General features: G+C 42.2%; 1 protein-coding gene across 1 annotated transcript; it reads left to right on the top strand.

Annotated features, from left to right (window-relative positions):
• The first annotated feature begins 167 nt into the window (after positions 1 to 167).
• On the top strand, positions 168 to 8,723 carry rasl11a (RAS-like, family 11, member A). Its single transcript, XM_006632729.3, has 4 exons — positions 168 to 564; positions 2,459 to 2,515; positions 3,140 to 3,222; positions 6,295 to 8,723. Exons 1-4 carry the CDS (start codon positions 414 to 416, stop codon positions 6,760 to 6,762), a joined length of 759 nt encoding a protein of 252 aa, XP_006632792.1. The 5' UTR covers positions 168 to 413; the 3' UTR covers positions 6,763 to 8,723.
• Positions 8,724 to 10,820: the final 2,097 nt, after the last annotated feature.

Here is a 10,820-nt window from a genome sequence, read left to right as displayed (position 1 = left end):
CTTTACGCACGCCCCCGGCACCCCAGCTGTGCTCTCCGCGTTTCTCTGGCTGAGTAAGCGAAATTGTGGTACAGAAAGTTGTGTAGCTGCACTACTGCACAATTGCACAACCCCGACCTGTGCGCTTCTGGCGTGGATCAGTCTCGAAGTCAAAAGGGCTAAGGATCTAATCCAAGACGGAGAGAGGGGGCATCTGCTTCGCGCTGAGCTTTTCACGCAGGACCTGGAGCGTGGACGTTGCGTTTCTACGGGAGGAGATGGTGAGGTCCGGAGCGGTGCGAGTGGTGGCCCGCACGTTGGAACTTGTGGGTGAAAAAGTGAAGTAGGAAGGGGGGATCGTTGTCCCATGCTGGGGGGGAGAGACACGGACTGAGATTTACTTTCTCGGATGCAGTACAAGCAGCGGTTCATAAATGCGCCTCCTCGTCCAAGATCAGAGAAAAATGAGCAGTTACTCTAGTAACTTTCTGCTAGTCCCCATTCCGGAATATCCAGTTTTAGACTGCGTGCCCAACAAGACTGTGAAGATCGTTGTTCTCGGCGCCAGTAATGTTGGCAAAACAGGTATGTGTGCTTTGCAAAGTGCCTTTGAACTCAGGAAATACCCCGCAACATCTGGCCCGCTGTACAGCTGATTGCCTTCGTGTGGATAATCGAGGGCCAACTCTCATACACTTTTCTCGCTTTTAACTTCCTACCGAAGGAAAAGGAGTTTAGGCACTTTCTGTCGCTCTGCGATGCTAAGTCTTGCCGCTTTTCGTATAAACATTGAGAAGACAGCACAGTAACGACATGTCTCCACAGAAGACCCATGCCTCAGGGGAAGAAAAACTGCGACACTTTTTTGTAAAGTCTCCGTCAATAATTATTTACGATCACGCTCTTTTCTTCTATTATAGTAGCCAATTTAACCGATTTTATAGACTGTAGCTGGCTACAAGAATGTTGTGTTTTGGTAAGGGCGAATATGTAACAGCTAGTTAAGATACCTTTTGAATTAAATTATTTTTATTCCGATTGGGAGTGTTAGAAAATCCGTGTTGCTTCTGCAGTCACGGATATTAAGTGAAACTAACCACATTAATTAAAAATGCGGTGATAAACAAAATACTTAACATTTTTAGAAAATTGTGTGTATAATCTTGATCTTTAATGGTCAACCAATTGTCTCTATGGAGCTTGTAAAATGATGAAAATACTAGCGAATAAACAATCCAGATGTGTTGAATGGCCTCCCGCCGAAACCGTTCTTATTTGTGAAAGAAAAATCTTGCAGGCTGCAAAGGGTGGTTGCAGCATTGTTCTTGTATTATAAAGTTTCTACAGAATGTGGCGCTGACGTATTTCTTAAATAGATGCATATGTTCGTAATTATCCTATGAGTCTTTCTAGAGAGAAAGTGCTTATTATCTGGGGAAATTGTTGTATAGTTTAACCGTAGTCGTGTTCTATAAGGAAATAGGTCCCAATCTGCAGTTGGATGGCTGAAGAGTGTGTACGTGGTGAATGTATATCTACAGTACATGCTGGTATTTGCGGTATGTTTCAATGCAATAACACAACACCCAATTCTCCGAGAACTATAATGTCCCTTGATAAATGCCATAAATATTATTTAAGCAACTATTGAATTATTCCGGGGTTCTAGCTGCATTTTAAAGGTGCTTTACTTTACGTACAGTATAGCGTTCATAACGACAGCGCATTCCTGTACTAAGAGACCTTGCTAAAGCCTTTCGTGTTTAAAAAGCGATTTTCCTCCTCCACAAACTAATCAGCCTTCTGCTCCGCGAGGGGGCGCCACCGCAGCAATTTCAGAAATACAGCTGAGGCGCTGTCTAGTAACACACCCTGTTAGAGCTAGAGCATCATACTCCCAGAGCATAGCGTCATGCCGCGGTGTAATTATCCTTCAAATTGTTTAACAGCGTTCAGAGATGTACTGTATATTATACAGAGATGTATAGTAGTCATTATTAGTATGATTGACTGTACATTGCACAATGTTATACGAATAAATCATAGAGCTGTAAACTTATGACATATTAAACTGTAACTAATGCCCTCTGCAGTACAGGTTCGTATATTATACCCAAAGATGTGATGTCTCTTTTTCATTTTGTGTACTACTTTAGTGGGTGGAGTTCTGTAATCATCATAATTACATAATTATTACTTGCAGTTATTATAGTGCTTTTAATTCCAAAGGGATTCACATACAGGAGGGAACCTACTCTATTCACCACCCCCCAGGGTGACACACAGCAGAAAATTCCTCTGTCTCTCCCATTTTGTTCTGGTCATTACCGTGGAGTGAATTTAGAGCGCAAATTATCCTGAGTTATTTTCCAAGTACAAAATTGGAATAACAAACTGTCTTACATGTGAGGAGACACATCTGGCCCTGAACGGGCTTGTTTCTCCCTTTGAATTTGATCTTGATGTTTGTCTTTTGCAGCCTTAATAGTGAGATTTCTCACCAAGAGATTCATTGGAGACTATGAAGCCAATACAGGTCAGTCCTTTTCCTTAGTTCACCACTATATTTGGTTATAAAGGAACAAGTAATAGGTTCATTCAATGCTGTAACCTCACAACACCCTCACACCTGAAGAAGGCTCCACGGCCGAAATGTTGTGTTTTCTCTCTTCTCTTTTCAGCATTGAATAAACCTATTACTTGTGCCTTTGCAGCCTACACATGCTGACGCAGCTACCCACCAGAACTATATTAGGTTATAGCACTTACGCCATCTATTAATTCATTCATTGATTTATGAGATAAGAGATCTCATCTTTAAAGCACTAAAATCATGAACAGAATGCGGATTTTAATGTTTAAACTTACAAAAATCTCAAAATTAATCAGGAAACACGTAAAGCCAAAATTGTATTCTTGTTATTAGATCAACACTGATCAGAAAGCTGAAGTCAGTTGAGAAACACAAGGCAATGTATAACACAGGCAGCAGGTGAAGGGAACCCAACAAGATCAGACTTGCCTTTTGAACAAGGTGCAAACTGGGACATCTCTTACAGTTCTGTGCCAGCTCTGGAAATTTTAAATGTTTTCTGATGTTTTGGGGGGGAAAAAATGACTTCCGCTTGTAATTTTTGGTGGTGTTTTTTTCCCCATCTAGGAGCCCTTTATTCCCGAAAAATTAACCTAGAGGGGGAGCAGGTCTCTCTTCAAGTCCAGGACACACCCTGTGTTGCACTCCAGGTAGAGCTGGCTTTCCGAGGGGGGTGGGATTGTGTTGCGAAGCAGCGTTTCATCATTTGACCTTTCTTGTTTGTCTCATTTGACTGGAAGTGCAGGAGGAGATCAGGGCTCTTGTGTTTCATTCTCCTGCCAGTACCTGTTCCAGCTGTTTTCTGTCTCCAGCAGCAGAGGAAACCCAGTAATTAACCCAGTTGTTTGGGTCAAGGATCTGAGAAGTCGCAGATGGAAAGAGACATCTCTGTTCGTCTTGCTTTTTTCTTGTTAGCTTCCTGTCAGCAATGCTGTTATCTCACTTTCAGAATCAAGAGGTGTGAAAAAGTCACAACATTGTTTGAGTTCAATATTAATTGCACAGTTCATATACATTTTGTTGTTCAGTTTTTAAATTTTCTTTCTTACTTGATAAGAAATGAAATGGCGGTAATGAAATAATGAATGGTTTGAAGCAGATGTTGAATAATATGTGGAGTGAGAGTTCAAGTGTTGACTTTTTTGTTGCTGTGATTTCTGGAATCTACAGGCTGCTTTTTAGCAGGGTATGGGCATTTTATAAAGCAGATCAGTGGTAATTATTAATTATTAGCTATTGGAAGCTTGGAAATGTCACAGAGTTAACCCGGTGGGGATTAGATACTCATCAAAAGTTTCCACATGCATTAAACCATGCATCCATTATCAATAAACCAATGGTTTATTAATAACCAATTATCAATGGTCCCAGTAAGCTGTACTGACTTTGCTTTCTAGCTGGATGGCACATTGTGGATATTGCATATCCACAAAAAAAAGGACCATTTAGAGTAGCCAGTTGAACCAAGCCAGTGTGTCTCTGGGAGATGACTGGAAATCAGAGTACCTAGTAAAAACTCATCTGAACTTCAGAACATGCAAACTCCACAGAGTGGGATTGTCAGGATCAGAATCAAACCCAAGATGCTGGAGCTGTGGGACAGCAGTGCAAGCTGTGAGAAACTCAACAGTGTCTCCCAGGATTCACACAAAAAAAGAAAGACTGGGGACCCTTTAAGGCCGTCGATACAAATAAACAAAAACATCAGAGACAAACCAAAAGGAAATATATAAAAATGACAAACAGAAGTTTTGAGACATGAGACTGGCTTAAGGTGTTACCTCCAATTACTCCCCAGGCGAGTTTCAGGAAAGGATGGATCTCAGCACTTATTTAGTCAGTCTGCCCCAAATGGCCAATTAGTGATTGCTCACACCATTCAATAAAATACCTCTACTCCAATTAAGTAATTAAGTAAAGGGCAGGTGGTTGCCTTTCCACCATGAGGTGAGCTGTTTAACGTGGTAAGAGTCTTTAAAGCACACTTCCTGACAGAATGAAAGCAATAATGAATATAATTGAATAATAAATGAATGAAAGCATGATAAAATAAAAGCAAACAGGAAACAACAACCAGAGACATAACAATTGGATAGTATTGGGTTAAATTAAAAAATAATAATAATTGTAGCTCAATTATTACAAAATGAAACAAATGGTATGTGGATGGTATAATGTACCCCCAGAACACTCTCAGACAATGAAGGAGTGCAAAGTCACAGTGGGGTGAATAGGCACTCACACCGAACACTCAAACGCATAGAAGTTGTGTATAAACAGGGGTTGTGTTTATGCACGAGTTGGGCGCAGAGCATTGAGGATGAGTGTGAGACAGCTTTAGTCTCTTGGTTTATGCAGTCATAATTTAAGCACTATGCTAGGGATCATAGTCACAAGCATTTGCACATTATGTGTTACACATGAGGTATATTTATTAAAAAGAAAAGAAAATAAGTGGTGGTCTTATTGGAGGCAGCCCCCATGACGTACAGGACTTTATGTCCCTGTAGATCTTATTCTTTTAACTCTTCTTCAGCGGTCTGTTGCAGTCTCTTGTTTTGTGTCCTGTTTGGTTACTTTTAGTTGGGTGGGCATCCAAGGGCCAGAGAGGTTTTGTTTTGTTTTTTTTAAGTTTACTTGTAAATTCTGCAGGACATCTCTCATTCTTCAGTTTCACTGAAAATGCAGCAGAACATTCTTCAAATGCCAAGCTCATTAATGCTTCAAGTAACATTAAAAATAAAGAGGTGGTACACTTAACCTAATCTATACAAAAACCACTCAATTGACAGAATCGCTGCATTGTCCTTCCTGTTAAATTAGCATTTTAGCTGTGTGTTATCTGAAGTCATAAACTGAATGGAGAATTCCCATAAAGCTGTTTATCTTTTGCTTTTCTGGAAAAATCATAATGTGGATGGCTTTAACTTCTTCTCTTTTTTACTGTCTGTGAGATAACAGTGGATATTGTGCCTGGCTAGCTCCTGCTTGCTTTCTTTTACAGTGGAAACCTGTTATCAAATTTAGAAAGCGAGTGATTTACGGCTGGCAACAGAAACATAGTGACTGTCGAAAGTCTGATCTGGGCACAGATCTTAAAGTAAAGGGTGGAGTGACTGTCTGATGTCTAAAAGCTGTTCAAGTGCTAAGGTTCAGGGGTTCAAAGAAAAATCACATTATTAAGAGTGTCTAGGGGCTTCACAGGTACTAGTGATCTGCGGTACCCACTGACTGGATTCTTTGTAAGGAAAAAACCTTGTGCAAGAGGAGATCAGAGGGGGGTCGTTAATTCTGAATGCTCCTACCTAGCCATGAAGAACTCCTGAGGAGCGTGTTACAGTCTAAAAATGATGTGTGTGCATTTCTGCTGCCTGGGGATTGACCACACACAAACAAAATGTTACTGTCTGCAATGTTTAACTCTTGGAACTAACATCAACCCATAGGGAGAAAGTGCTGCCTAGTAACACAAAGTGTTAGTGGATTGTCCTCTTAGTTGGGAGGCCTTCATTTTAAAAGGTGATGTTCACTTCACCTTGTGTGTTGAATGACTCTGCCTGTGAAGCCCTGTGACACCTATATTGGGCAACTCTCTGTCTCAATAGGTGGGTTTGCCTTCACTGTAGAGAGGTTCAGTGCTATTGAAAAAAATGTCTCTCTCTGACAAACAAAAGAAAAGGACGTTGCTGTTTGAAAGGCCATCGTGGTTTTTTTGTTCACAGGACGATGCGGATGGCCTGTACTGCCAAGAGCAGATCAACCGCTCCATCTACTGGGCCGATGGCTACGTGCTGGTCTTCTCCATCACTGACCACAGCAGCTACCGCACCGTCCAGCCCCTGTACCAGCACGTGCGCAAGATCCACCCCACGGGCAACATCCCCGTCATTCTGGTGGGCAACAAGTGCGACCTGCTCCGGGCTCGCCAAGTGGCCGCCAGCGACGGAGAGGCGCTGGCCCAGGAGCTGGGAGGGGTGTACTTTGAGGCCTCCGCCCGGGAGAACCACGAAGGCGTCCACGCCGCCTTCCTGCACCTCTGCCAGGAGGTCAGCCGGGCCCTGGGCAGCTGCAACGGCGAGAAACGGAGAGGCCTGCACCTGGTCAGGCCGAAGTCGCCCAACATGCAGGACCTGAAGCGTCGCTTCAAGCAGGTGCTGTCCTCCAAGGTGAAATCGTCTACCACCCTGTGACCTCCTGTCACTCACGCATGGAAGAGGAGGTGTCGTACCCTTCTAGGCCGAGCGATTCAAGACCAGCAACTTGCCGAACTACAAGTGTATTCCTTGGCCAAGATGGCATTGAATGGAAGTGACTGGAGAGACTCTGGCAGCCATGGAAACCTATGATGTCATCCGCCAGCCCATCAGTCTCTATTGCTTCAATACAGCTCTTGCTAATCTCTGACCTGACTTCACTATGGTCTCGCTTGTGAAGGCTGTATAGATCCATATCTTAATGAAGGAGCTGCACTGAAACACTTCCTCGAAGATCCCTGAAAGGCAAGAGACCATTCAGAGGCTGGTTTCCCATAGGCCCCTGCCAATAAAAAAGCTATTCCTTCTTGTCAAAGTTCTCCTGTGTATGACTGTAAGCAAGGAATCCAATATTTAGGGAATCCAAATGCCTGGTTTGAAGGAGCTGGTACTTTTCCAGCTTGACTTCTGGATTTTGTCCATTAAAAATCACCAGCCAAAGCATAATCTCCATTTAAGGATGGAATAATCCCAGGATATGTTGACAATCATCAAATGTGCTCATTTAACCAAAGTTCACATATCACATTTTGATCAGACATTGTTGATTGCTATGGATTTCTGGGAAACAGTGGAATTTATAGTAGATATTTTTAATGCTATTTTTATGTGGAAACTTGTTTTAAGAGCAGTTGTTTTTTAAAAAAATAAAGTGCTGGAAATGTTGGTTTGCACAGTAACATACTTGGATCTGTATCCCAGGTCCTGATGAAATAATTCTGTAGGTATTATAAACACCAGGAAATCACCAGTGGATGAAAAATCGGGGAATGTTGACAATTACAACCCTCCCCTTTGATTCATTCAGTTATGTGATTCAAAGAGGAGCTAAAACTAAAGAAACTGGCATCTCATGAAGACCAGAGTTAAATTAGTGGTTTGTAAAATTCCAACAATGATCTATCACACATTTAAACATTCCTTTTATTTTTTTGGCTGTTGACTGATGTTCAGTGTTGTCAGCACTCTGTTCAATGTATACTTAAGGGGTTCTTAAAGCTCAGAAATATGCAGTGTGCCAAGAAGATAAAGTTAATGTTCTTCTAATTGGGATCTTGTTTTTTATTTGCTGAATATAAAAACAATCTGTAGCCTTCATTGCTCAGGAATGTTCTCCTCTTTGTATCAGGGAATTTTTAATTTCAGATTTTGGAGGCAGCAGTTTCTTCTGACCCACCAGGATTTCCATTTTGCTTTACAAGGGCACCAAAATGAGTTTCACAGGTAAAATTTCTACCAAATCCTTATCGTTTATTGTTCTATTCAGAACTGCACACCACAGAGCAATGAAATACAGTTCCAAAATGCCAACAACACCGCACACCCATATGTACTGTGTTTCTGCTTTAGTGCCCAAGCAGGGCAAACATCACCTGTAGAGACTACAGCTGATACAGACATTACCTGGTACAGACATCACCTGAACAGCTAACGGTGGTACAAACATCACCTGCAGAGGTAACAGCTGGTACTGCTATCACCTGTATAGCTATCACCTGGTACAGACATCACCTGTAGAGGCTACAATTGGTACAGACATCACCTGTAGAGGCTACAGTTGGTACAGACATCACCTGTAGAGGCTACAGCTGGTACAGCAATCACCTGTACAGCTATCACCTGGCACAGACATCACCTGTAGAGGCTACAGCTGGTACAGCTATCACCTGTACAGCTATCACCTGGTGCAGACATAACCTAGTCCAGGCCACAGGTGACAGTGTGGTCATCTTGTGTGAGCTACAGAGCACAGTTCCAATGATTAAGCTGATTGAATAAGCCCACCCTGTATGTGACCATTCCCCCCTTCCCCCTTCACAATGAATACACTACCCCAGTTTCATGACATCTGCTGATCTTAACAGAATATTGTTCCTTAATAAAGTTCGCTATTCACATTGGGTCTCCTCTCTGTCTGAATTGCGGTTTGACCAAGCTACCGGAATAACCATCCATCCGGCCATTTTCTCACTGCTTCTTTCAATCCAGGGTCCCGGGAATCCACAGCCTAACTCAGCAAGCAATGGGAAGCAAGGCGGGGTATACCCTGGATGGCAGTTCACTGCAGGACAGACAGACACAAGCAGCCAATTATCCCAGAAGCCAATTAACCTACCCGTATGTCATTGGACTGTGGGAGGAAAGACACACAAAGACGGGGTGAACACACAATGCATACAATGCAGAATTGAACCCAGAGCTCCAGCGCTGCGAGCCAGCAATACTGACCACTGCACCAATAAAATTCAATTTCCAAGCCATTTGTAAACGAAAAGTTAAGATTTTTCCTGTCCACACCTATGTTGTCTCTTGCGAGGCTTGCTCCTTTCAGGCTTTTCAATTAGTTTAAGACAATCCAGAGCCAGAGAAGGATCCTTTGAAAAAAAGGTCCAATTGGTATGAACCTCTGCTCCCCTGCCCCCCTCCAGAGACTCCAGTTTAGAATTTCACCTCCTTGTTGCATTCCATGGACTAACAGAGTTCAAAGGTCAGTGGTGGTCAGTGGTTCTCCCAGCTCCGTTGGCTGCAGGAGGTGACTGGAAGGAGACAGGACTCTGTTCTCATCAGTCCCAGATGGGTTAAGATGCTGTGACTATGTGAGTCTGGTCCTCACCCCCCACCCCCTTTCCAGGATGAGTCCACTTTTGTGGATCAGGAACAAGTGGTTTATATAAGAGTGAAGTGAATAGAGGATCGACACAGGCCTAAAACATGTGTCACATTTAGCATAACATAGACGTACTTCAAGTAGGTAGCTGCATCACCGTGCGTAGGTTGCCAAGGAACAAGTAAAGATGTATTCAAACCTGAAAAGATAAGAAAAGAAACACAAGCCCGAAGAAGGCTCCACAGCCAAAACGTGGTATTCTCTTTTCAGCATGGGCTCTCCACACCAACACCATTCAAATGCAATCAAACACGAAGCTATTCCCAAATCAAACTTTTCAGCACAGTGTACAATAATGATACACTTTTCCTTAAGCATTACCTACAGAGCTACTGTAGCAAAAGTATAGAGCCCAGAGGAAGACAATCTTGAGTTCTTAGAACTGGTGCGCAGTGCTGTACTCAAATAATAACTGCATTGCTGGTAATACATATGAATCTTTTTAAGAGATGTGCAGTATGTCTTTAAAAATATTGCTTACCATAGATTTTTATACAGTAAGCTATTATTTAGAGACGTCTGACTTCTTTTACAGGATGAAATTAGAGGATTACCTCAATGGACATAAGATCCTAGGGGATAGTCTAATTGCAGTTAGAAAAGCTAGGTCTCATCCAACTAACTTGCTCGAGATACTTGAACAGCAGTAATGACCACACACAGACCATAAGATATCGTATATTTAGATTTTTTTTCAAACTGTGGGGGGTAGGCATTCAGGGAAATACTTGTGTTTGGATTGAGAACTTGCTAATGGATAAACAAGTCCTCCTCTCAACAAGACAGTCCTCCTTAAAGATTTCAAATAGACATCTGCTTTCCTTTCCTGCCAGAAGGGGATTTGAAATAACGTGGAACTACTCTCCTCGTACTCATTTTTTTTTAACAGCCCATGACTTTCGTCAAATGCACTGGGACCAAGTTGCCTCAATGGAGGGAAATGATTCATCTTCTTCACAAAAAGAAAACATACGCTCCACAGACTTGGCTTGTTATATCCAGAGGAACGCTCCAAGTAAAAGTCACAACGATCTTCATCGTAGCCTATAAACATTTTAAAAAGTGAGACAAAATATAAAGGTCTTGTGAGTGGACTGTTAAATGTAGAGAAATAATCTAATGGTCATTGCAGGAATAGAATAATTTTGTTAGTGTACCATGACTATGAAGGATAAACAAGGCCTTCAGCTCACAGCCCAGCCTGAATTCTCTTATCCTCTCAAAAATAGAATACAAGGTGTGATAGATTAGAAATAGCCTGAATGACTGGTGTTTGGTGTGAAATGATACAGTGTTTGAAAGACTTTGTGTAAAGAAAAGGGCATTT

This window comes from Lepisosteus oculatus, chromosome 8 (assembly GCF_040954835.1).
Source record: "Lepisosteus oculatus isolate fLepOcu1 chromosome 8, fLepOcu1.hap2, whole genome shotgun sequence".
Taxonomy (NCBI): Eukaryota; Metazoa; Chordata; class Actinopteri; order Semionotiformes; family Lepisosteidae; genus Lepisosteus; species Lepisosteus oculatus.
The sequence above is the reverse complement of the archived record's forward strand: the minus strand, read 5'-3'. Positions and strand labels throughout refer to the sequence as shown.

Bases quoted from the DNA above. Each gene is read 5' to 3' on its own strand.
- rasl11a (XM_006632729.3), top strand. From the start codon at position 414: ATGCGCCTCCTCGTCCAAGATCAGAGAAAAATGAGCAGTTACTCTAGT. The intron at 565-2,458 runs GTATGTGTGCTT...TGTCTTTTGCAG, and splicing joins CAGTAATGTTGGCAAAACAG to CCTTAATAGTGAGATTTCTC. The intron at 3,223-6,294 runs GTAGAGCTGGCT...TTTTGTTCACAG, and splicing joins CACCCTGTGTTGCACTCCAG to GACGATGCGGATGGCCTGTA.